Source organism: Bos grunniens, chromosome 27 (genome assembly GCF_055505025.1).
Source record: "Bos grunniens cultivar Pamir isolate PY7600 chromosome 27, Bosgru_T2T1.0, whole genome shotgun sequence".
In the NCBI taxonomy this organism is placed as follows: domain Eukaryota; kingdom Metazoa; phylum Chordata; class Mammalia; order Artiodactyla; family Bovidae; genus Bos; species Bos grunniens.
In genome coordinates this window covers 34,927,205-34,953,962 of record NC_141191.1, presented here as the reverse complement: position 1 = coordinate 34,953,962, position 26,758 = coordinate 34,927,205, and the positions used below count along the sequence as shown (strand labels likewise).

The window sequence follows — 26,758 nt, the reverse complement described above, 5'->3', positions numbered from 1 at the left end:
TGTCATTTATGAAAGGCACCCCCAACCTCACAAACTGCCTGCTCTGGCCAAAGCAGGCAACTTGATGCCCTGTCCTGGTACAGCCTGTTTCTCCAGGACCACCTGCCCTTGGCCACCCAGGCCCCGGCCTCCTCCCAGCCAGGCATTCTCAGGACCCAGCTGTAGCATCAGCTCCATGAAGCCTCCCCTATGTGGACCACTCGCTGGAAACCAATTCCTATGCAGTCTCTTTCATGCTACCTTTTCTATGGGCAAATCTTACATTTCAATGAAATCCCCAAGGCAGGGAGCTTTTTCAGGGGTCTGTGGCCCGCTAGCAGTCACACAAGGGACACTTGATGACAAACACCAGGGGTCAGGCCTTTGATGCTTGCAGGGTGGGGGCTGCAGAGCAAAGGGGACTGTGCCACTGGACACGTTTCGGGGGGACCCAGCCCAGAAAAGAGGCAGCCCCCAGCACCAAAAAACAGGAGATGAGAGTAGCACAGCTCAGCTCTTGCCAGGACGACACCTGTGATGGAGTGTGTGTGGTTCACTTCCTGAGCCGAACGGCAAGGGTAACCCATGTTCACCACCCCCCGCCCCACCAAGGGTCAGTCGACCATCAATTTGAGAGGCCAACAGGCAGTGCTTGAGAAGCATTAGCCATCCATACAGAGTTGAAAAGAGCTCAGACAGGGGCCAACTCTTGGCCCTAGGGCGAAGGTGGCTTTTATTTCCTTTCTCAGGAAGGGAGGGGGTGGGGAGCTTTCCCCACACACCAATCTAAGTGAGGGGGGGGCGCGTGGGTGCTCCCCCAGAGGAGGGGCCGGGAGAGCCGGAGGACCGTTCAGAAGGCCTCTTCTGTGTCCACTTGCCGGCCCTGGGCTGCGGGATGCGCCCGAGGTCACTGCCCTCCGGGTACTAGTTCCTGCAGAGTTGGAGGCACACGGAGGTATGTGCTGGTGTCCACGAAGAAGAAGGGGGAGCAGGGGCCCTGAGTGAGGGAGCAGAGGGCTGGGGCGGCTGGCCCCATGCCCACTGCCTGCCCAAGATGGTCGCTTGCATAAGGCCTGGCTGGTGTGCTTCTCCCAAGAGGGGCCGCTGAGGCCTGGAGGCATGGCTCGCTCCGATGGCTGGCCCTTTAAATGTCCATCTCAAACTGTGACTCTTCACCTGGGGAGAGAAGGGGCAGAGGACCAGGTGAGCCATGGGCAAATGGCACGGTTGAACCTTCGAGAGGCCGGGAGGGGGTGCTGTTTCCCATTCTGTTGTTCCAACAGGGAGAGCAGGGGCCAGGGGGTATGCTGCTGAGGACAGCGGACAGAGGGCAGGCCCAGGAATTCCTGAGACACACGTCCAGCTGTGCTCACTCCCCTGATCCCAGAGCAGAGACCACGTCTCCCCACCGGACAGCTGACAGCCCTGTGTTCTGGATCACTTGTATTTTCTTTAAGAAGAGTGAATGGCTCCTTATGATTTGAAATGAATACAATTTCACAGACACATACTCCTTAAAACATAAAACCTTTCTGAGCATGTGTCCCAACTTCTGGGTTAGGACATGGGACCGTAACCTCCTCTGCCTACACCCGATTCCCCAGAGAAGAGCCTGACCCTGCGATACGGCAGCTATTTGGGGAATTCAGCTGCTCGTTGCCCTCGCCCAACTCTCACCATTAAAATTTCCAAGTAATTCACGCAGTGACACATTGTTTTCCTTTTTAATGGAACTGCCTTGTGCCTGACCTCCTGGCCAAGGCTGCTCCAAGGTTCTGGAGGGCAGAAGGCCTGCTCTGACCCCCACGGGGGAACAACCACCCTTGACTTCTGGTTTTGTTGACACAAATATGTGTGTCCAAGGGCAGGAGCCTTGGCTTCTTATATCCAGTGAAGCAACATGAAAAACCAGTGCCTCCTCCTTCAGCCCACCCCATCCCAACAACCGTGCGGACTATGAGGCTGCCATGGTGGGGTCAGAGCCTTTGTTGTGGGCCAGCGCGGCTCGAGAGGCCGGGAGGGGCGAGGGTATTCAAGTGCAGGCGGTGGACAGCCTTCAGGTTGCGGTGACCGAGCCGCTGTTGTGTTGACAGCCTCCATCCGCAACGGCCAGTCTTTGGTTGAAGGCGAAAGAGGAGTGGAGGACCAACCACACGACTCTGTCCATCTTTCTATCCTTTTAAAAAATAATAATTTCTTTATTTTTGGCTGTGCTGGGTCTGTGTTGCTGCTAGTTGCAGCCAGCGGGAGCTCCTCTCTGGTTGCAGGGCTCAGGCTTTTCACTGCAGTGGCTTCTCTTGTTGCGGCTCTGCGCACACGGGCTTCAGGAGCTGAAGCACGTTGGGGCATTAGTTGTGGTTCCTGGGCTCTAGAGCACAGGCTGCCTAGTTGGGGGTGCACAGGCTTACTTGTTCTGAGGCATGTGGGATCCTCCCAGGCCACGGATCAACACAGGTGTCCTGCGTTGGCAGGCAGGTTCTCTACCACTGAGCCACCAGGGAAGCCCTGTCCATCACTTATCACAGGGCAGGGAACCTCGCTGCCTGGGCCGTCCTTGCTGCTGGGCTCTGTGGGTCTGTGTCCACCTCTCTTTTGCCCATGGCTCTCCAAGTGCGGCCTGCTCTGGGAGGTGGGGCTCCTGACTTCCTGATGAACCCCAGCCTGCAGGCCCCAGGGAGCTGGGTTCCATGCTGTCAGCAAGGCCACCCAAGCTTGAGGGCCCAGCTGCTTCCTGTCTGGGCTCGGCTGCTGCCTTCGGGTGAAGGGTCAGTGGCTTCCAGGCTCTGCCAGTCTCCTCCCGTAGTAAGAGCTCAGATGCTCTGGCCAGCCGGTCCCTGGGAGATGGTATTCAAGCACCTCTGTGGGGGTGGCTGCTCTGATTGATGGAGGGAGTTGGGGGTGGGAGGAAGAACCCAGCCTCCCCTTGTCCACTGCAGAAACAGCTGGTTGCACTGTTTCCACGGCCTGATCAACTAGGACACCAGATGTCCCTGTCGCCTTTCTAATCCCACAGATGTGTAATTTCCTAGAGGGCGAGGACGCTGTGCTTTTGATAAGTAGCTTCCTGCACAAAAACATCCTGGGTGTGTTCCAAATTGCTGCAGACACACAGAAATGCCTCAGGGACAATTGTATAAAGGTTATCCAAGGGCTTATCAAAGCAGCCGCCTGGATGCCATCTCCTTTCAAACAAGCTCCCCGCTAATGAGACTATCTGATGAGGCTGAATGGCCTTGCCTGAGCTTCCTGGGCCCCTTTCCTGGGGAAAGTGGGTTCCGATGAAAGTGCTGCACCCCAGACCCTTCCCTTGCCCTGTGTACTGCTCCACGGGGCAGGAGCATCCCCGTGCTCCCGGAACACCCACTCCCACGCCCGCTCTTCCGCTTCCTGGAGTGAGAGCCCAGCCGTTCCCGGCCACTCACCGCCTGCCGGCTTGTCCTCGGGGCTGCTGCGCAGGTGATTCTGCCTGGCTTCCGTGGGGGGCTCATCGCCTGTAGGGCTAGTGACCCCGGGAATGGTGGGCAGGTCCCGCGGGGGCGTCTTGGTCACAGGTGAGTTCCGACACTCCATCAGGAACTTCCGGTCATAGATGATCCTGGTACCTGCAAGGGGGCGGGGGCACGGATAAAGCCACGGAGAAGGCCCTGGCCTGCTTTTTCCCCCTGAGGCCTGGCTCCAGCAGAGGCGGCAGGCTTTCCTGCAAAAGCCCGGGCGGAGGTGTGAGGCTCACTCACTGCCTCCTGCAGCCCAGGACTCTGCTGTCGCCGAACCGCCCCATCTCCCCGGGGTCAGTGGGTGCTCAACGGAGAATTTTTTTTTTAATTTTTGGCCGCACCCTACCAGTGGCATGTGGTTAATTCCCTGACCCTGATCAAGGATGGAACTCACTCCTGCCCTCTGCATTGGAAGGCATAGTCTTAACCACAGGATCCCCAGATAAGTCCCCAAAGTGGGTTTTTTATGCGTTTTTCAATTCTGTCCTTACACACCCTTGGGGAATATCCAGCATCTTTTAACTCCATTTGACAAAGGAGCAAAGAGAAAAGTAAGTGATTTCTGCACTCTACCGATCCAATAACCACTCCCCACCAGTTAAATATGAGAACTCCTCCTGTCTGGACTTTGTGGAAAAGAGTAACAGGGAGCACCCCAGCCTCACCGCGGCTCTCTTAACTCAGTCCACCTCCCCGGAGACGCCCCCACTCCGCCCAGCGTCCGGTTACCCATCCTCTGTTCACGTGTCACCCGACTTCAGGGTTTCTCCTCAGTCTGCCCTCCATTCCTTTAATTTTCACTCTGCTTTCTCAAGTGTCACCCCAGGGTGAGGGACCACGTCTTATAGAATCATTCACTGACCTTAAGCCTCCCAAGAGCCCTCCTATGAGGGCAGCTGCCTGAGAGATTCCTTAAAAAAAAAGGAGCATGTTCTCAAGCACAGGAGCCAGGGAGGAGGGCTGCTGATTCACAAATAACAGTGAAGAGTGAGAAGGTGACTCCCATTGGGACCCTGTCTAAATCCTGATCATCTCTGCAGACCCACTGTGGTCTTAGTAACATAACACCTCCAGAACATTCGCTAGTGGCTCCCTTCTCCACAAGGAGCAGGCTCCAGGCTCAGCCTTCAACAGGCAGAGGCATCTAGCTAGAATTTAAAACTGTCTTGTTGTCATTATGTTCTTTTTATAGCTACTTCTCTTTATGGCAAATGACTCTGGTTTTCCATATATAGCTGTGATAGCAAACTCCCTTTTAATATATACAACAGGATGTAATTGAATATGGTAATGGTACATGTTATATATCACATAAGCTATAATCTACATAATAAAAGCTAGGGAATTCCCCGGCAGTCCAGTGGTTAGGTCTCTGACCTTTCACTGCCCAGGGGGTGTGGGTTCAATCCCCAGAAGGGGAACGAAAGATCCCACAAGCTATGGGGCTCGGCCAAAAAAATAAAAAACAATAAATTTTAAAGGAGAGGTGATACAAAGATAAATATTAAATATACATACAAGTAGAATGCAAAGTATGATAAAGACTGCAGAAGAGGGGGAGGGATAATGAGGAGTTTGGGATTAACACATACACACTACTATATAGAAAACAGATAGATAACCAACCAGGACCTACTGTACAGGAAGAGCTATACTCAATGTCTTATAATCACCTACTGTTGTTTAGTCGCTAAGTCCTTTCCGACTCTTATGACCCCATAAGAATGATTTTCCAGGCAAGAATACTGGAGTGGGTTGCCATTTCCTCCTCCAGAAGATCGAGAATCTGAAAAACAATAGATTCATACATATGTATAATTGAATTACTCTGCAGTATACCTGAAACTTATATTCAGTCCTGAATATTCATTGTAAGGACTGATGCTGAAGCTGAAATTCCAATATTTTGGCTACCTGATGCGAAAAACTGACTCATTGGAAAAGACCCTGATGCAGGGAAAGATTGAAGGTGGGAGGAGAAGGGGATGACAGAGGATGAGATGGTTAGATGGCATCACCGACTCAATGGACATGAGTTTGAGTAAACTCTGGGAGTTGGTGATGGACAGGGAGGCCTGGCGTGCTGCAGTCCAGTTGCAAAGTCGGACACGACTGAGTGACTGAACTGAACTGAACTATCTGAAACTAACACAATCAACTATACATCAATTAAAAAATGAAGACTATAGGCGGATGGTGAACGGCCTCAGTTTAGAAACCAGGATGCAGGGACTCCAGGAATGCCCATCCTCATCAACAGCTCTGAAATATGTCCCTCACTTAAGGGCTGTGCTGAGCAACATTCCAACAGCTGACGTTCGTTTCTCGATGTTGAGCACTGCCTGTCTACTAACCCCGGAGACAGGAGAGGGATGGGCTTGCATCTCTGAGCTCTGATGTGAGTTAAGATTGGGCTCCCGGTGCAGAGGAGGACCTGGGATGAGGAAGAGCAGGGGGTGGTGAGAAAGATCCAGGATGAACTTTGCCTCCTTGCTTGTGTTGGCCTGGTCTGACCTCGGCCTGGGCCAGGCAGCCACCCGGCCTTGCTCTCCTGGTCTGGGGCAAATAATGCTGAGGTTGGGAGCCCTGCCCCTCATCATCAGGAGGACTACAGTTCAGAGCTCACGTTTCTAAAGGGGAGGGGTGAACAGCAAAGGACACAGACCTGGGGCTGTATTTTAGGTCCTGCTACCACCCAGCCCTCTCTGGTGGCTCAGATGGTAAAGAATCTGCCTGCAGTGCAGGAGACCCGAGTTCGATCCCTGGGTCAGGAACATCCCCTGGAGAAGGAAATGGCAACCTACTCCAGCATTCTTGCCTGGAGAATCCCATGGACAGTGGAGCCTGGTGGGTTACAGTCCATGGGGTGGCAGAGTCTGACACGACTGAGACGATCACTTTTACCCACCAGCCGGGTGGCCCTGTGCCCCTTCCACCTTTGAGCCTCACCTGTAAGGGCAGTTTCCTCACCTGTAACATGAAGGGCTGTGTGCCGACACGCCCAGCGGGCTCCAAATGGAGAGCATCCGTGCCCTCTCTGGAGGGAGGGCATCCTGGCTTCAGAGATGGGCCCATTTTTCTCTGTTTCTTAGTCATCATGGCCTGGGCACCCTACCCCCTTATCTCCTTCCCACCCGCCACCTTGACATTTTTAAAAATTTTATTTATTTTTATTGAAGTATAGTTGACTTACCATACTGTGTTACTTTCTGGTGTCCAGCAGAGTGATTCAGTAATATATGTATTTCTGAATATATATCATATGCCTCATATTTTTTCCCATTATGGTTTATTACAGGTTATTGAAAATAGCTCCTGGTGCTATACAAGTAGGACTTTTGTCTGTTTTGTGTTGGCTGCACCACACAGCTCGTGGGATCTAAGTTCCCTAATCAGGGATGGAACACTGGCCCTCAGCAGTGAAAGCAGAGTCCTAACCACTGGACCTGCAGGGAATACCCTATTTATCTATTTTATGTATACAAATTTGTATCGACTGATCCCAAACTCCTAATACCACCTTGGGTTTTTTTGTTTCTTTGTTCACCGCGGGGTAGAGCAACTGACCCTATCAGAGCTGAACCTGAGAGCTAGAGATTCAGTCATCTCAAAAAAAGAACTTGGAGGTCAGCAGCTTCTGAGGTTCTTTAAAGGTCACGAGCCCCCAGTGGTTTTGTTGTTTTTTAACAAGTGTGGTAAAACAAATAACATGAAACTTAGCATCTGAAATAATCTTAAATGTACAGCTGAGTTGTTTAAGTACACCCACATTGTCATACAACTCATCTCCGGGCCTGTTTTCATCCTGCCGAACTAAAACTCCATCCAGGAAACAATCCCTCCTACCCCAGCCAGGGGCAACCACCACTCGGCTTCTGTCCGAGTTGGGGTGCTCTGTTGTATGTTAGTAGCTCAGTCGTGTCCGACTCTTTGCGACCCATGGACCGTAGCTCGCCAGGCTCTTCCATCCATGGAATTCTCCAGGCAAGAATACTGTAGTGGGTTGCCATTTCCTTCTCTAGGGGATCCTCCCGACCTAGGGATGGAACCTGGGTCTCCTGCATTGCAGGCAGACTGTTTACTATCTGAGCCACCAGGGAAGCCTGGACTGCTCCAGGTACCTCCTGTAAGTGGAATCTTATAGTATCTGTCTTCTTTCAATTGGCTTGTTTCACTTAGCATAATGTCCTCAAGGTTCATCTACATGGTTGAACTCCATGTGGGAATTTCCTTCCATTTAAAGCTAAATAATATTCCATCATGGGCTTCCCTGGTGGCTCAGTGGTAAAGAATCTGCCTGCCAATGCAGGAGACTTGAGTTCAGTCCCTGGGTAGAGAAGATCCCCTAGAGAAGGAAATGGAAACCCACTCCAGTATTCTTGCCTGGGAAATCCCATGGACAGAGGAGCCTGGCGGGCTACAGTCCATGGGGTCGCAACAGTCGGACATGACTTAGTGGCTAAACAACAATACTCCAGTGTATGGATATACCAATTTTGTTTATCCACAGACATTCAGGTTACATCCACCTTTTGGTTATTGTGAATCATGCTGCTAGGAACATAGTGTGCAAATATCTTGATACTCTCCTTTCAATTCTTTGGGGTACATACACTGAAGTGGCCCCCAGCATTTTAAAAGTCAGTAATTACACTTAAAAGAGAAAAAGAAATAGCCTCTGCACCCTCTATCCTATGGCTAGGGCACTTATTTAAAAATAAAAATCCTCATTTGAGCTAATAAAATCCATAATCTAAATGCCAGTAGGGGTGGCACCATAAACACCCACCCCTGGACTTCTCTGGCGGTCCATTGACTAAGTAAAACTGCACTCTGAGCACAGGGGGCCGGGGTTCGATCCCTGCTCAGGGAACTAGATCCCATATGCTGCATCTGAAAGGTTCTGCATGCCACAATTAAGACCCAGCACAGCCCAATAAATATATATTAAAAAAAAAAAACACCAATACCCACCATCAGAGTAATTCAGCCAGAGAGGGAGGGTGTGTGTGTGGGATAGACAAAGGGGTAAGCAGTGGTGTCCAGAAAGTCAGCTGACAAGGTAGTGAGCCTGGGATAAGACCACAAAGTCACCACTGACTGGCTCATTTGGGGCCTGTGAGGAATAGGAGCTGGAGATGGAACCGCTTTGGCGTTTTAACTCTTTCTTCTTCTAAGCCTTCATGGGATCCACCTCCATGGCCAGTGATCTGAAAACTCCCAAAGCCTCCCACAGATGAGGCAAACCTAACAAAACACACACAGTCCCGTATTGTCGAAAATAGGAACCCCTGGCCGCTGAAGCTGCAGTGCAGCCCTGGAGTTGGGACCTGGTCTGCACACAGGGACAGGAAGTGGGGACCGGCAGGGATGCTCAGGACCCTGTGAGGCTGAACAGCGGCAGCTGGGGGTGCTGGTCTGCTGTGGTCCTCTGGGGTGCGTGGGTGTCACACCAGGCGGCACCCCATAACACTCTTTAGCTGAGGACCCACTTCCTCTCCGTGCAAGGGAAAACAAGCCCCCTCCACAAGGGTCTATAATTGAGAGCTTTTGAGGATCTTGCCTGGAGAATCCCAGAGACGGGGGAACCTGGTGGGCTTCCGTCTATGGGGTCGCACAGAGTCGGACACGACTGAAGCGACTTAGCAGCAGCAGGTAGCTTCCAGGAGGCAGAAACAAGACGGTTCTTCCTCCTGCTTCTCTCGCAAGTCATACAAAACACCGAGAACTAGAAACAGAAGCGCCTGTGCCCACCTGGATGCCAACGGGGCTCTGACTGTTCTCCACATCACGATATATGAAGACAGAAAGTGAAGGGAGGAATGGCTCTTTTTTCCCCTTTCCTTTTTCTTTTTTTTTTTGAGGGGAGCCTCCCTCTGTGGCATGTGGGATCTTAGTTCCCCAACCAGGGGATGGAACCCAGGTCCCCTGCAGTGGAAGCACAGAGTCTTAATCACTGGACCACCAGGCAAGTCCCAGGAATGGTTCTAACAGGGAGGAAAAGGGGGACAGCTAAAGGTAGGAAGGTGGCGGTTGAGGTTGTAACAGCAAGCAAGCGGGGTCGAACCCAGGAAGTTTTGAGAAATTAGAGGCATTGAGGAAAACGGGGCTGGGGGCTGAGAACAGGGACAGGTGCCACCCATCTGTCACCCAGGAGGAGGCCAGGCAGGCAAAATAAGCTGACCTTCTGAATAGTGGCTTCAAACCCTTTGCGCTCCTCGGCTTCAGAATAAAGAGCAAAGATAAAGACCTACAGAGACAGATTTTGGGAGGGGGTTATCTCACATGAAAAAAAAAAACCCAACTAGCCACTAGATTGAGCACTTCAGTCTCTGGAACAGACAAGGCCAGCTCTTGAGCAACTCCTCACTCTTAAATAATAAAGGGAACAGAAGACAAAAAGATAACCAATTAGATGGAGAAGGCAATGGCACCCCACTCCAGTAAGACAGTACCCAAATCCTGGATAAAAGGAAATCAAGAAAAAGAGACAAGAGAACTTGATCAAAAGAATTACTTAAAAGATCAAAAGAATTAATTAAATACAAAAAAAAGAAAAGATACTTTTGCTGAGTTGAGAGAGATGAGTCTTGAAAGACTACTTGACTATCCACTGCAATGAATTAAAAAACCACCAGCTTAAGATTCATTGTAAATCATGAAATCTTCCAGAAAGAGTTGAAAGACAACAGGTGCCCACTGAGGATTGGGAGTAAGAATGTATCCAATTTTTCAGTGGTTACACAGGCAGCCTGAAGACAGTGGGTCAAATGCCTTCACTATCCTGGGGCAAAAGTCATCCTGACCTAGTTTTATACCCAGCCAAACGATGAGCAGGGATTGAACCCTGACCCCTGTGCTCAGAGTCCAGTCTTAGTCACTGGACCACCAGGGAAGTCTGTGGGTGGGTGTTTAAGGTGCCACCCCTACCGGCATTTAGATTATGGATTTTATTAGCTCAAATGAGGATTTTTATTTTTAAATAAGTGCCCTAGCCATAGGATAGAGGGTGCAGAGCCTGGCAGGCTGCAGTCCATGGGGTCGCTAACCAAATAGAAGGAGAACAGAGCCATCTGCAGAAAGTGCCAGGAAGATGGAGTGTATAAAATCAGAGAAAGACCAGAGGCTCCTGGGACTCCCATGCCCGCAGCTGTGTGGCAGGTCCAGAGTCTCCAAACTGCTCAGAAAAGAGGGAAAATGTATGGAGAAATGCAGAGGTCTGCATGTGAAACCATACAGAGAGGCACTTCAGAGGGGCTGGCGGGTATGGGAAGACTTACCTGAATGAAAACTAAGCACATTTTATTTTTTTATAGTTACACTTTTCTTTTCAAAATTGTTCTTTTAGATTTAATTAACACGTTGTATTAGCTTCAGGTGTACAGCAAAGTGATTCACGTGTATCTCTTCTTTTTCAAATTCTTTCCCCATTTAGGTTATTGCAGAATACTGAGACTATTACAGACTGTTGAAAGAGGGCAGCACAGGATGAAATGGTTGGACAGCATCACTGATTCAATGGATATGGACTTGGGCAAACTCCATGAAATAACGAGGGACAGGGAGGCCTAGCAAACTGCAGTCTATGGGGTCGAAAAGAGTCAGACTTAGCGACTGAACAAGACTGTTGAGCAGAGTTCCATGATTTCAGGATTTGGTACTGAGCACATTTTAAACTAAAGAAATTAGTAATTCTACTTTTAAAAAAAAGGTTGTAAAAAATGGAAATGCTATCACTAAAATCTACACGGCTCATCAAAAATCATAGTATTAAAAACAATAAATATGTAATATAGAAGCAACCTGTGTCCACCAACAGATGAATGGATAAAGAAAATGTGAAATACATATACACAATGAAATACTACTCAGTCATAAAAAAGAATGAAAAATGTGCCATTTGCAACAATGTGGATAGATGTGGAAGGTATTATGCTTAGTGAAACAAATCAGAGAGAAAGACAAATATTCTGTAATAGCTTATGTGTGGAATCTAAAAATAAAACAAACAAATGAATATAACAGCACAGAAACAGACTCACAGAAAACAGAGAACAAACCTGTGGTTACCAATGGGGAGAGGGAAGGGGGCAAGGCGGTAGAGGATTTAATAGGTATGAATTACTATGTATAAAATAAGCTACAAGGATATATTGCACAACTTTGGGAAACATAGCTATTATTTTGTAATAACTTTAAATGTAGTATGATCTATAAAAATATTGGGTCAGTATGTTTTACACTGTATAATGTTACAAATCTCCATTCATATTTCTTCAGGAACCCTGTCTGATCCCTTGAATCTATTTGTCACCTCCACTGTATAATCATAAGTGATTTGATTTAGGTTATACCTGAATGGCCTAATGGTTTTCCCTGCTTCAATTTAAGCCTGAATTTTGCAATAAGGAGTTCATGATCTGAACCACAGTCAGTTCCAAATCTTGTTTTTGTGGACTGTATAGAGATTCTCCATCTGGAGAAGACTCTTAAGAGTCCCTTGGACTGCAAGGAGATCAAACCAGTCCATCCTAAAGGAAATCAATCCTAAATATTCATTGGAAGGACTGATGCTGAAGCTGCAATACTTTGACCATCTGACGCAAAGAACTGACTCATTGGAAAAGACCCTGATGTTGGGAAAGATTGAAGGCAGGTGGAGAAGGGAATGAAAGAGGATGAGATGGTTGGATGACATCATTGACTCAATGGACCTGAGTTTGAGCAAGCTCCGGGAGATGGTGAAGGATAGGGAGGCCTGGCAGGCTGCAGTCCATGGGGTCACAAAGAGTCAGACATGACTGAGCACACGTGTGCGCACATGTGCATGCACACACACACACATATACACACACTTTGACTTAAAAAAAAAAAGAACTAAGGGACAGGTTAAATGAACTATGCATCAGACATACAGTGCAATGCTGTGCAGGTACTACTTGGAATAAAGTGTACACTGTCTGGGCTTCCTTTGTGGCTCAGTTGGCAAAGAACCCGCCTGCAATGCAGGAACCTGGGTTTGATCCCTGGGTTGGGAAGATCTCCTGGAGAAGGAAATAGCAACCCACTCCAGCATTCTTGCCTGGAAAATTCCACGGACAAGGAACCTGGCAGGCTGCAGTCCACGGGGTCACAATGAGTTGGACACGAATGAACGACTAAACCACCACCACACTGGCCACAAAAAAAAAAAAAATCACAGAACTGTATTTTTTGTTTACTTATCTCTGGGGGTGAGATAAGGATTAAAGCAAGGAATACACCTTTTATACTGAATACTTTCAAAATAAAAAAATACAGCGATCTGTGTGTTAGTTGCTCAGTTGTGTCTGACTCTTTGACATGTAATAAAGATACAGGGATAGTAAACAAACAAATAAATAAGGACATAGGGTCAGACTCTCCTTTCCTAGTAAGTCAAGTTAAAACTGCCGTGGTTGGAACAAGACAGATTCCCCATGTCCTGAAGAATCTCTGCTGGGCTGGGGAAAGAGTGGTAAGCTCACCCCTCTAGCATCCCCAGGAACTGTATTCAAGGATCGGGACAAGCATTAACACCCACCCACACAACTGCCAACCTTTGCTCAATCACATGCCCCAAGAGTAGGGGTTCTGGGTCATATATTCCCTATCACTGAACCCCTTTGGACCACAGCAAGCCAGGTGTGACGGATGCAAGGGGCCATTAGATACAGGAACAGCCCCCTGATCTCAGACACACACTTAGTCGGAGAAAGACCTGGAAACAAGTGTGTGGAGTCTAGAGACATAGATGGGGACCACAGAGGGGCAGGGAGAGGTCTACCCCGTGTACCACTGGCAACAGGGAATCCAAGCCCCCTGACTCTCAACCCGAGCCATGGAAGCATCCTTGTTACCCCAATTCTACACTGACCCGGAGTTGGGGGAGGTCCTTGGATGATCCAGACGGGAGGGACTACCGGTGCAGAGCCAGGGAATCCAGAACCTGCCTCCCACAGGGTGGGGGCAGAACAGAGGTGAACCTTGCCCCCAACCCTTCCAACCATTTGTGTAGCTGAGATCCTACTGGGTTCTGAGTTCAAGTGTGCGTCTCGAACTACATGCAGAGAATAGCTGAGGCTGTCTTCTAACTGGAAGCCCATGTAAATGCATCACCCTGAGTCCATCTGGCTGCCAGAGTTCCCAGCTACGGAGAGAGAGCGGTGGGGACAACATGATGGGGGGCGGGATGTGAATGCCTGCTGTTCTTATTACAGCCTAGTGGCTAGAAACCCAGCTCTCTGGCTTGTTGGTTCTATCCACTCTGGGCATTATTGCTCCATATTGCTGTGCCCCGATTTCTTTTCTTTCTCTTTTATTTATTTATTGGCTGCGTCAGGTCTTAGGTGAGGCACGAGGGCTCAGTAGTTGTGCCTGTGAGCTTAGCTGCCCCTTGAAGTGTGGGATCTTAGTTTCCCAACCAGGGTTCGAATCTGCATCCCCTTCACTGGAAATTCTTGACCACTGGCCCACCAGAGAAGTCCTTGTGCTGAGATCTCTTCCCCTGAAGAATGGGGGTGATGGTGATGATGGCAGCTCAAGCCTCCTGGGGTCACCATGTGGGTTAGCACCGTGGCTCACAAAGTCAGCCCTAAACAAGCAAGTCCTCAGTATTGCCACGACCAGTGTGACTTCAGTTATATGGAGGTTAAAAAAAAAAGCTGGGATAAACCAGAGGGGAGGTAAGAACCCTGAAAAGAGACTTGGAGAGAAGGGGGCAGGGTTGGGGGGGAGGGTAAGGGCATTCTCCCTCCTATTTTCATCCACAAAGAAACGGGCTTCAAGCAGCACCATGAGCTGTGGCTTGTTCGGTAACCAGTGTCATCTGGGACTTTACACTCCAGGTATGTACCGAATGCAAGAATTGTATATTTTCTTCAGGCAGGCTTTGGTGGTGAGGACAGCTTGCTTGAACGTATAAAGCAAGGCACACATGCCCCAGGGTCTGGTTTCCTCGCCTGTAAACAAGGGCTTGTTCTGGGCTCATTCAAACTATTTTTAAAGCCCCAACCCTAGGCCAGGCTTTAGAGATAATCTCTCGGATGTGTTCCAGTTCTGATACCAACCATTTATTTTTAGGATCCCCTTGTGGGCAGGTGCTTTTAAATTGAAAGTGGTGCAACTAGCTTGGGAACGGGAGGCAGCAGTTCTGGGCTCAAAATTGGATGCGACATTGCACCAGCCCTCACCTCCGAGTCCCAGTTCTTCACTCGGTGAGCACAGAACCCGAGCCTCACAGGACTGTCAGGTTGTGAAAATCATAGCACCATGTGAGCCCTGCCTGCCACAGCCTGACCTGCTAGGTCTCTGTGGACCCCCACGAGGGAGACACCTTATTCTGAATTCATAGGCAGGAAACAGGATCAGAAAGGCCAGCCCCTTGCAGCCATCCCAAGACAGACCCAGCTTGTCTCGCCTCCCACCCTAAAGACCAGCCTCTGTTTACAATGAGCCAGGCAGCCCGGGCCCCCGCGCCAGCCGGCACTGGCCAAGGGGAAGCCACCAGGGTCTTCAGACTTCTGCCTCCTCTTCTGCCTGTTTGAGGACAGGATGTTCCCTGGGAGGGAGGCCTCCTACATTCCTCCTCCATCTCCCTGCGGTCCAGCTCCGGGGGCCCAGAGGCGGCTGGATGCGGCTCCTGTAAGTTGAGAAGCTGGACCCTCTTTCTTCCCAGGCCTCCACCGGCAGGAATGCGCCTCCCAGGGGCCGAGGACGTGAGGCCCAGCAAGAGTACAAGCACGGAATTCCTAGAACTGCTGTTCCCCTTCCAGGGGCGGGAGAGCATTTCATAACAGGGTCAGGCAGAGGGCTGAACGCCTGTGCTGGGACGTGGGCCAGCCGCCCGGGAGAAACCCATTGGAACGAGCGTATGCTCAGCTCAGCAGCAGGGCCTGGCTCTTTCTTGCAGGACAGTCTGCTTGGCAAGCACAGCTGACTGGCCGAGGGGGCGGGGTTGTAGTTTGGTAAAGAAGCAAAGCTCGCTCACTCTAAGTCTGCCCTTCCCCTCCCACCCTGCCAGCTCTCCGGGGAGAACCAAGACCCCTACAATCTCTGGACTTCCCTGATGGTCTAGTGGCTAAGACTCCAGGCTCCCAATGCAGAGGACCCGGGTTCCATCCCTGGTCAGAGAACTAGATCTTACAACCAAGACCTGCCACAACCAGATAAATAAATATTAAAAAATAAAATAAAATAACCGCCCCCCGCCCCGCCCCGAAAAAGACCCTTTAGGGGTCTTATGAAGGCCCTGGAGTAACAAAGGGACCATCAGCCAATGGCAAATGGCCCTTCCTTCAGGTCCCACGAGGGAACAGGTAGGCTGATTTGAAAATTAAGCAGAAGGGACAAAGTTTCTCCGGAGACAGAACAAAACAGCTGACCAACTTCTAAGGCTGGCCAAGCTCCTCCCCTTTCCCTCTGCACCTGGCATAGCCAAGTAAGGCTGCCCCCTGAAATGCACTACGAACAGTGAGTGCCCTTCCGAAATCCACCACCCCCCTTGCTGCTGGAAAGTGAAGGAGTCCTGTTTTTTTGTGTGAATGGCACACCCCCAAATTCACATGCTGAAGCCCCAACTCCTAGTACCTCAGTGTAACTGTATTTGGAGATAAGGTCTCTTAACCAGGCTATTATGTGAAAAGGAGGCCGTTAGGGTGGAGCCCTAAAACAATGTGCTGGTGTCCTTGTGAGAGAGAGCCATTCCACAGAAGGACCACGACCACCACCTTGAAAAGGGGCAGCAGGAGGTGGCCTCTGCAAGCCACGGAGGGGGCCTCAGCAGAAACCACACTTGGATCTTGGGCTTCCAGACCAAGAAGAATATAAATTTCTGTTGTTTAAACTACCTGGTCTGTGGATTTGGTTACAGGAGACCTAGCACATCTGCACAGGCTCACTGTCCCCTTTTGTTCGGAAGAGAGAAGAGGGAAACCTGTTCACACTCCTTAAGGCAAGAGACCCAGTGCATGTGCTGAGTGTGATCCTGGCCACACCAGCAGTAGTCTCCCTCCCACTCACCTGTGGACCCCTGGGCTCAGACACCTGCCTCTTGCCGGTACTCCAGAAAATCAAGGATATTCAAATGCAGGTGCTGGGCAGAGGGGGCCAGTACCTGAAGCCTGGCCATTTGAAGGGGAAAGAGGAGGTAGGCTGGCTGGCAGTTAGTACGCGTGACACCAAGTGAATATATGGCCCAGAGCCCTGGCACCATGTCCACCTGTGTGTTTTGCCTTGTGGAGCTGAGTAGAAGGGCTTGAAAGCAGGACATGGGGTCCATGACTCAATGTTTTCAGGAAGGCGTCCTCTGTTCTTAAACCAATAGTCAATAAACACACAGGCTCGTGATTCCTGTCTCCTACACCTGGCTGGATAAAGCACAAGCTGGCATCAAGATTGCTGGGAGAAATATCAATAACCTCAGATGCAGATGACATCACCCTTAATGGCAGAAAGTGAAGAGGAACCAAAGTGCCTCTTGATAAAGGTGAAAGTGGAGAGTGAAAAAGTTGGCTTAAAACTCAACATTCAAAAAACGAAGATCATGGCATCCAGTCCCATCACTTCATAGCAAATAAATGGGGAAACAATGGAAACAGTGACAGACTTTATTTTCTTGGGCTCCAAAATCACTGCAGATGGTGACTGCAACCATGAAATTAAAAGACACTTGCTCCTTATAAGAAAAGTTATGACTAACCTAGACAGCATATTAAAAAGCAGAGACATTACTTTGCCGACAAAGGTCCATCTAGTCAAAGCTATGGTTTTTCCAGTAGTCATGTATGGATGTGAGAGTTGGACTATAAAGAAAGCCGAGCGCCAAAGAATTGATGCTTTTGAACTGTGGTGTTGGACAAGACTCTTGAAAGTCCCTTGGACAAACCAGTCAATCCGAAAGGAAATCAATCCTGAATGTTCATTGGAAGGAATGATGCTGAAGCTAAAGCTCCAATACTTTGGCCACCTGATGTGAAGCCCTGACTCATTGGAAAAGACCCTGATGCCGGGAAGGACTGTGGCAGGAGGGGAAGGGGATGACAGAGGGCACGATGGTTGGATGGCATCACTGACTCAATGGACATGAGTTTGAGCAAGCACCAAGAGATGGTGAAGGACATGGAAGTCCTGGCATACTGCAGTTGCAGAGTCGGACATGACTGAGTGACTGGACATCAACATCTGGCCCTGGCTCTGTTGGCCACTCAGCAGGAGAGGCAGTTAAATCCCCTCAAAGGACTGTTCCTTGAGGCTTGACCCTTGTTGAACATCGTCTCAAAGCATGGCCCACATAAATCCTCCTATCCCTGTTTATACCCAGCTTCTCTCATTCAAAGGAGTCATTTCCCTTCTAGAATCTGGGCTAGCCTTGCGGCTTACTCTGACAGACAGAACACTGTGCAAGTGCCATACTGTGACTTCTGAATAAAGGCCTTAAGAGGCCTTGGAAGCTGCCATGTAAGTAACTCATATTCTGAATGGTGTGAGGCCATGAGGACGGAGAGAGCCCAACCTTCCAGCTGTCCCCAGCAATACCCAGACAGGTGGCTAGGGCCACCTTGAAACTTCTAGCCCAGGGCAATCCAATGGTCAACTGTATGCAGCCAGATGAGTGGGCTCAGACAAGATGATCCAAAAATGTCCAATTTACCCAAAGAATGAAGAGAAATAACAGATTGCTGTGGTGGTGGTTGAAGTTACTAAGTTTGGGGGTTGCCTGTGACACAGCAGTAGCTGTGTACAACAGTAGCTGATACAATCCTTCTCATCAAGACGAGATCTCTGGGCCTAGGATCTGAGCTCTCCCCGTGAACCCTCATGGGCATAGGCAGTGGATTATAAGGCCCATATCCTAAGCATCCAAATGCCACGGGCAGATGTCACCTATTTCTGCTGAGTCAGCAATACTGGCCACAAACAAGTAAATGAAGACTATGAATCCCAGTGTCTGAGACCTGGGCCCCAACACTGACTAGTTCAGTATAAAAAGTCACCTCCTTCCACAGTCTGCTTCATAATAACTTGGAATAATACTGGGATAAGTGGGAAAGTTCAGAGAAAGTTAGCTTCTGCTTCTGGGACATTCCAAGATAAATAGTTATACTTGTAACTAAGAGGACAGAAAAGAAAATTTAAACCTTCTTATTAAGCCAGCCCAGACCCAGGTCTAGTCGTAGAGACACCAGGTCACCCTGAGAACACTCTCATCACGGGAGTCTTTCACTCTTCACCTTTTAAACATCTGATGTGGCTGGCCGCACTACAAACATGAGTAAGCCATCTCTGAAAGAACTTCCTGTCTAATCTAGGGAACAAATACATAAACAAAGACATGTGAATCATTGTCGTGAATCACAAAAGAGGAAGAACACTGGCATGGATCTCAGTAAAACGAGAAAGTAACATGTTTTTTGTTCATACGTTTGAACACTCAAGAATCAAGAATCTATGTGTACAAATGAACACTTTTCATTCATTTCACCCTGGGAAGCAATCCTTGTTTCAATAATGCTGCCTTTTCCTAACTCGACATCAAATAAAAACCCTGACAAGCAAATGCCTCGCTGCTTTATACCAATAGTCAATATGGCACCATCCTGCTGGCCCTTTCTCCAAATTTGGTAATGAAGTACTTTTTTTTGCTCTTTCAGGAAAAGAACAAACAAACCCCTTTATCAATAATGAGGCCCTGCCACCCTTGAGGATATTGGGAAAAAAAAGTAAGGTCTGAAGGCAACTCATATCCAACAGCTGTGTTTACATTGTTAGACTGTAAGGCCAACCACACTGGCTACTTGGAGTGGGCAAGTCTCATTTAATATCATGTAAGTTTTCAGGGGTGGGGTGAGTGTCTGTCTAATTACTTCAGATACAACTCTGATGCTTATAATTCTATTTCGGGTGTGTTCATCTTTCTAGCTTGCAATGGAAGCCCTCGAGGTCACACTTTGTCTTCCAGTGCCATGGCCGTAAGATCAGGAAGGCTATGGGTGCTCTACACCAGGGTCCCTGCCAGTCTTTAATGAAGCACATAGTATGGAATGTTCTAAATGCTTTAAAAGGAAGGTCGGGTCAGTATAAAAAGAGACCCATTATAGTTCCCTCTTTGCCTTAATGTCAATGTCAAGTTCTCTTGACCTGTAATAAAGAGGCAGTGTAACTGAGGCCTCAGGACACTGGCCGCGCTCCGGCTTCAGTGCCCAGCCTACCCTATCCTCTTCCTGGCACTCTCTGTTCCAGGGCCAGACCCGGGAGCTGCCCCAAGGTAAGCTTCCTGGGCACAGGCTTTGTTTGTCTAACCAAATAGGGTGCCAGTAACACCTGCAGTCCTAGCTGCTTACCTCTGATTAACCTTATCCAGACCCAGGGCTTAGGTACGACTACCACCCAAGCCACAACTCCTGTAGCTTTGGGTCAAACATCCAGTAAGGAACTGGGAATGTAGAGGTTGGTGGGGGAAGGGTGGATGAAGGGTTCTGACCCACTCAAAGGTTCTGGTGGTTTATGGTGTTACTTAAGACTTTTAAGACTCACAGATACAGAGAATAGACTTGTTGCCAAAGGAAAGGGGTTGGGGTGGGGAAGGTAAGGGTTGGGAGTTTGGGATTAGCAGATTCAAACTATTATATACAGAATGGATAGAGAACAAGGTTCTCCTGTATAGCACAGGGAACTATATTCAATGTGATAAACCCCAACAGAGGGACTTCCCTGGTGGTCCAGTGGATAGGACTCCACGCTTCCAAGGAAAGGGGGACAGGCTCAACCACTCATCAGGAAACTAAGATCCTGCAAGAAGCATGGCACGACCAAAAAAGGAAAAAAAAAAAAACTTAATGGAAAAGAATATGAAAAAGAATATATAACTGAATCATTTTGCTGTACAGCAGAAATGAACACACTGTCAATGCACTATATTTCAATAAAATTGGAAAAAACAAAACCATAAGATTCTACAAACTTGAGTGTTCATCAGTGACACTCTCTTAAGTAATTTTCTTAAGTAAATTTCTCTTCAGTTCTCCAGCTTCTTCAGATCAGTGGTTCAGCCTGTGTAGGGTTAATGAGCATGGAAAGCAAACTGGAGTCAGAGGACTGGAGATGGCTCAAGTCATCTGCTCTTATCCTCCCCTGAGACACACACTGCAGAGCCATTCCCAGCAAGAGTGACCAGCAGATAGTTTACTCCAGTAGCTTCTGACACAATCCAACCACGCAGACTCTGCCAAGAGCCTGGCTCTTCAGAGTCTAGTTTAAAGACAGATGCCAAACCCAACCTCACGAGAAGTTTACCTGGATGGATGCATCACTTTTTTTGTCAGACCACAGAGGAGAGCCTGGTGAGGGCTGTCACATTCCACCAATTCCTGAGAGCTCAGAGAACAGTCCCTATACCAGTCACTGGGAGCTAGTTAGAAATGTGGAATCTTAGGCCCTACCCCTAACCTACTGAATCAGATGTGGTCCCCAGGTAATTCATGTGCCCCCTAGAAGACTGAGAAACAGCACTCTTGACTGAAGCAGAAGGGGGCCAGGAATGACCTTTACTCGTTAGGTCAAGCTCCTCCGCCCAGGCAAAGGGTTGTGCTAAAGTGGGCCTTGGAGGAAGACTCTACGCCTTGGTTGTACAGAGGCAAGCCTGGATTCTCTGGGTTATGGACTGTGAGCTGCGTCTCCCTCGCTGGTCACTAGGCTAGTCACTCTCTAGGCTCCTGGCACTGCTAGCTTCCTTCCAGTTGGCCTCAGAAACTGTCACACTGAGGCAGAAGCCCCTTATCCCTCTCCCAAATGAACACCTTCAAAAGGAGGGAGACTGGCTGAGGTCTGCCCCAAACCGCAATTTACCAGTGCAAAGGGAGAAGTGGAAGAGAGTTTCCCATAAACAGCACCGCCGGCTGTTGCTTCCAAGCTGATCCACCCCATCTAGCAACAAGGGTGCAAAATAGGGCCACTTAAGCCTTCAGGCCTGAGTCAGTGCCCACCCTGAACAGATGAAGCAGTGGCTTACACCTTCACTAGAAGGGACCCCAAAATTGTCCCGAAAGGTCCCAGTAGACACATTGTAGCACAGAAAAAGCTGAGTAGCATGGACTACATAAGGTCCAGCATGGAGAGAGAGACAGCAAGAGTCACTGCGAACTTTCCCTTGGATCATTTTTAATAGACGCGGCAGCACTTCTTCCCCTCTGCGCTTGGCGGCTGTTTTCTTGTTCAGTTTGGGAAATCGGGTGTTAGATTGGACCATGGGCATGTGTTTGGGGGCCTCGGTGCCGCGTCCCATAAAAAAAGGCGGCCCCCGCTGTCCAGGAACCACTTAGCTGGCTAACAGCTCGCACGCTGTATGTTTTGAGTCAAACAAAACCAGGGCCTCGGATCTGGCTGTGCTCGCCGGGGATGGGACAGCTGCCTGAGAAAAGAAGCAAGTGGCCCCCGACGCTGCCAGGCGACAAGGCGGGCAGCCCCGCCCGAGTGCGTGCGTCTCAGGCCGGACGCCAGAATGTGCGGCGCTCTTCTCGAGTAGTTTGGGAAGCGGGAGAGGGCGTAAAGGGAAGGGGAGAAGGGCAGGAGCGGGTGAGGACAGCGCGAGGGAGGGAGCAAAGCGACAAGCTCGGGGATTTCATCACTCAAACGCGCTGGCAGGTTTCATCAGCACCCGGGCTCCGGAGCTGGGAGCGAATGCCAGGCTCCCGAGGGCAGCGCGAAGCGGGCCCCCACCCGCGCCAGCTCAGCTTCCTCTTCCTCATCCACGCTCCCGGAGGTCACACGGTTCCCTCCCTCCCCTCCCCCGCGGACAGAAGAACGTGTTTTTCTGCATAGCGCGCCTCGCGGCCCCAGGTCCCTGCGCGGAGAACCGCCGCGCGCCTGAAAGAACCATCTGCTCCCCGTGCCGCCGAGGCGCCGCAGGGGCAGGCGAGCACCCTCAGCCCAAAACCTGGGCTGGGGGTCGGGTGGGGTCGGGGGCCTCGGGAAGGAAGAAGGGTTCTGCGAGGGTCATTGATCCCAACATCCCATCCCACAAAACCCTTGGCCCGGCCTCTCCGTGGTGCGTGGCCCACCCTGACCCCACCCTATTCAGCCTCAGAACTGCCCCCAATACCCACAAGGGGCAGCACACCTCAGCATGTGGTGGTCTTGGAAGAGTGTGTTTGTGCGTTTGTCAACGATCGGGGGAGTCAGGTGTCTCTCAGAAAGAAGAAAACTCCTGGCATTGGCAGACGCTGCACTGGAGTTCGCGCCCGAGGGCTGGCGATCGCAGGCGACCCCCATGCTCGCTCCCTGCGGCCACCTCCCGGACTCTTACTGCCTTCCTGATACCCCGTTCCGTTCTTCCCAGTCATCGCGCCCCGGAACTCGGTCGCCCCGTCCAGCTGGCGGCTCCCGAGCACTCCCCGCTCCTGTTGAGTCCGGACTCCCCACCGCCCGCACCCAGAGCCTGGGCGCAGCGGGCCACCTCCCCGGAGCCCGCGCCTACCTCCAGGGGTGGTGCTGAAGAGCGTGCCGCCGGGGGTGGTGCTGTAGTCCCCAGGGGGCAGCTGCACGCCGTCGGCGAGGACCACCCTCCGAGTGGTGGGGATGGCCCGGCTCGGGGTCTGGCTGCAGCTGCTACCTCCGGACATGGTCGCCCCGCACGCTGAGCCCGCAGCCGGGGCGTGGCCCTAGAGCCCCTCGGGCCTCGCTCCGCCCCGCCCGAGACCGCCCCTTCCGCCTCTCAGGCAGACGACCCTTGGGATTTGTAGTTCCCGCCGCGCCGCCGCGCCGCCTACCTTTCCTCAGGGCTGCTGGCGCGGGCGCTCCTCGCCCCCAGCGCTGGCTCCTCGCCCCCAGCGCAGGCTCCTGCTCTCGGGCGGCCGGAGCCTGCGCCCGGCCCCAGTGCCTTCCAGATCCCTCGCAGCCATGTCCCTAGTCCTTTCGGGTCCCCGTTGACACGCCGGCAGGGACTGGTCGAACGGGGGTGGTGGTCGCGAGCTTGCCCTGGTTAATGCCTTGCTGCTGGGTCGGGGGCGCATCTCAGGCTGTGCGGGGATCCTAGCCCACCCTGGCTAGTTTCAACACTGGGACCTCAGCGGAAGTCCTCCTTCAGCCCGCCCCTGTTCCGTGTTCTAGTTCCTCAGACCAGAAGGTGGGCGTTGGTCGGTAGGTCATTCATCAACTGGTTGAACATCGGTCGTGTGGCAGGGGTGGAAGAAATGGCGAAAAATGCACATTCCTTTGCCCGAGGGTGGGGAGAAGGACCCGGGAACCAACCACCCAGTTGGTTGACTGAGAGCTAACCTTGGAGCTGGGTGGGGCGAGGTGGGGTTGGACCTCGGTGAGGTGGGTGTTGCGGGGAGGCTTAAGAGTTGGTCAGAGAAGATTCTTGACACCCTTTGGGTTGGGTCCGTAGCCCGCCGCGCTGCCTGAAGTTTGGTAGGTGCTCCTTGAATGAATGAACCAACGAATGAATCTTCAAGGAGGTCCCCAAGTGAAGGACAGAAAAGCCTGCAGTGATCACTTCTTGGAGGGGAGAGAAAAGAAGTTTATTTATTTATTTATTTATTTTGCCCTTTTTTATTGAGGTAAAATTAATATATAACATTATAAAAGTTTCAGATGTACACCGTTGTAATTAGTCCTCTGTACATTACAAAGTGATTATTACTTTTTAATAATTACCATCCATCATCATACAGTTGACCCCTTCCTCCGTTGCAGCCATTCTCCCCACCATTAACTACTACTACTACTGCTGAGTCACTTCAGTCGTGTCCGACTCTGTGCGACCCCATAGACAGCAGCCCACCAAGCTCCCCTGTCCCTGGGATTCTCCAGGCAAGAACACTGGAGCGGGTTGCCATTTCCTTCTCCAAGAAAAGAAGTTTAAAAGGCAAATCTGGGCGGATTGTGAAGGGTCTTTCACATCATGACGGTGTGTTGCAGACCTTGTCCTCCAAGAGCAGCTGGAGATCTTTATTATTATTAATTAATTTATTTATTGGCCACTCTGCATGCCATGTGGGATCTTAGCTCTCTGGGGATCAAACTCATGCCCACTGCATTGGTAGGGTGGAGACTTAACCACTGGACCACCAGGGAAGTCGCTCAGAGATCTTTTAAGCTGGGGAGTGACACAAGATCTTAGAATGGACTACAGGAGAGTGAGGCCTGAGGTAGGAAGACTGGTTGGATTTGGTCACTCTTGAGCTAAACCCTAGGCCTACGCTGTCCAGCATGCTAGCCACTGGCCACAAGTGCAAAATATCTCAATAATTTTTTTACACTAATTGAATAATGAAATAATATTTTGAATATATTGGGCTAAGTAAAATCTATTACTAAAATTAATTTCACCCGTTTGTGTTTTTTTTGATAGGACTAGAAGAAATATATATATATATGGATCATAATGTATTGCTATTAGACAACCTTGCTCTAGAATGAGGTGTTATGAAAGCAATACTTAAGTTCTCAAAACTTCTTCCCGGAAAACTATGGACTCATCAAATGTTAGCTCTGGCCAGGTACATTATAGCTCATCCAGGACGATACTTACCTCGATCATACTGAAAAACAGAACAAACATAAAACAGAGGCCCAGAGTGTTACAGGAAAGAAAGTGGGGCCCAAGAGGACGGTCACATCCCCAGGTCACATCCGAGTCCCTGGGATGGTCTCCAAGTGTGGGTTCTTGGCTTCTCACAGGAAAGAATTAAAGAGCGAGTCAGAGTAAAGTGAAAGAAGAGTTCCTCAGGGACTTCCCTGGGGGCGCAGTGGATAGGAATCACCCGCCAGTGCAGGGGACGTGTGTTCCATCCCTGGTCCAGGAAGATTCCACATGTCTCGAAGACACTAAACCCGTGGGCCACAGCTACAAGCCTGCAAGCCTAGAGGCCACACCCAGCCACAGAGTAACCCCCACTCACCGCCACTAGAGAAAGCCCGCGCCAAAAAGGAATGAAGACCCAGTGCAACCACAATTTCTTTATTTTTTTTCAAAAAGGGCTATTTAGGAAGGAAACACACTCTTTAGAGAGAATGTGGGCAAGTGAGGCCCCAGGGCATGGGGTTGTCAGTTTTTATTTTTGCTGTTGTTCAGTCACTAAGTCGTGCCCAACTCTTTGCAACCCCATGGACTGCAGCACACCAAGCTTCCCTGTCCTTCACTATCTTCCAGAGTTTGCTCAGATTCATGTCCATTGAGTCAGTGATGCTATCTAACTATCTCATCCTCTGCCACCCTCTTCTTTGCCTTCAATCTTTCCCAGCACCAGGGTCTTTTCCAGTGAGTCAGCTCTTCGTATCTGGTGGCCAAAGTATTGGAGCTTCAGCATCTGTCTTTCCAATGAATATTCTGGGTTGATTTCCTTTAAGATTTGACTAGTTTGATCTCCTTGCAGTTCAAGGGACTCTCAAGAGTCTTCTCCAGCATCACAATTTGAAAGCATCAGTTCTTCGGCGCTCAGCCTTTTTTATGGTGGAACTCTCACATCCATACATGACTACTGGAAAAAACATAGCTTTGACTAGACGGACCTTTGTAGGCAAAGTAATGTCTCTGCCTTTTAATATGCTGTCTAGGTTTGTCATAGCTTTTCTTCCAAAGAGCAAGCGTCTTTTAGTTTCATGGCTGCCATCCCTGTCTGCAGTGATTTTGGAGCCCAGAAAAATAAAGTCTGACACTGTTTTCACTTTTTCTTCCATCTATTTGCCTTGAAGTGATGGGACTGGATGCCATGATCTTAGTTTTTTGAATGTTGAGTTTTAAGCCAGCTTTTTCACTCTCCTCTTTCCCCTTCATCAAAAGGCTCTTTAGTTCCTCTTCACTTTCTGCCATTAGAGTGATATCATCTGCACATTTGAGTCTGTGGGTATTTCTCATAGCAATATTGATTCTAGCTTGTGATTCATCCAGCCCAGCATTTCACATGATGTCCTCTGCATATAAGTTAAATAAACAGGGAGACAAAATACAGCCTTGCTGTACTCCTTTCCTAATTTGGAACCAGTCAGTTGTTCCATGTAAGGTTCCTACTGTTGCTTCTTGACCTGCAGAGTTTTCTCAGGGGATAGGTAAGGTGGTCTGATATTCCCATCTCTTTAAGAATTTTCCACAGTCAAAAGCTTTAGCAGAGTTAGTGAAACAGAGGTAGATGTTTTTCTGGGATTCCCTTGCTTTCTCTATGATCCAACGAATGTTAACAATTTGATCTCTGGTTCCTCTGCCTTTTCTAAACTCAGCTTGTAATCTGGAAGTTCTTCATTCAGGTACTGCTGAAGCCTAGCTTGAAGGA

General features: G+C 49.9%; 1 protein-coding gene across 1 annotated transcript; it reads right to left on the bottom strand.

Moving 5' to 3' along the window:
- Window positions 1-686: 686 nt before the first annotated feature.
- On the bottom strand, window positions 687-23,123 carry EIF4EBP1 (eukaryotic translation initiation factor 4E binding protein 1). Its single transcript, XM_086380232.1, has 3 exons — window positions 22,963-23,123; window positions 3,402-3,581; window positions 687-1,155 (listed from the first exon to the last, which is right to left on the bottom strand). The coding sequence occupies exons 1-3, from the start codon at window positions 23,105-23,107 to the stop codon at window positions 1,124-1,126; spliced, it is 357 nt and encodes a 118-aa protein (XP_086236358.1). The 5' UTR covers window positions 23,108-23,123; the 3' UTR covers window positions 687-1,123.
- Window positions 23,124-26,758: the final 3,635 nt, after the last annotated feature.

Excerpts from the sequence above, each read along its gene's own strand:
- EIF4EBP1 (XM_086380232.1), bottom strand. The coding sequence starts at position 23,107 with ATGTCCGGAGGTAGCAGCTGCAGCCAGACCCCGAGCCGGGCCATCCCC. Across the intron at positions 3,582-22,962 it reads CTTCAGCACCACCCCTGGAG|GTACCAGGATCATCTATGAC; the intron begins GTAGGCGCGGGC and ends GCCCCCTTGCAG. Across the intron at positions 1,156-3,401 it reads CGAGGACAAGCCGGCAGGCG|GTGAAGAGTCACAGTTTGAG; the intron begins GTGAGTGGCCGG and ends TTCTCTCCCCAG.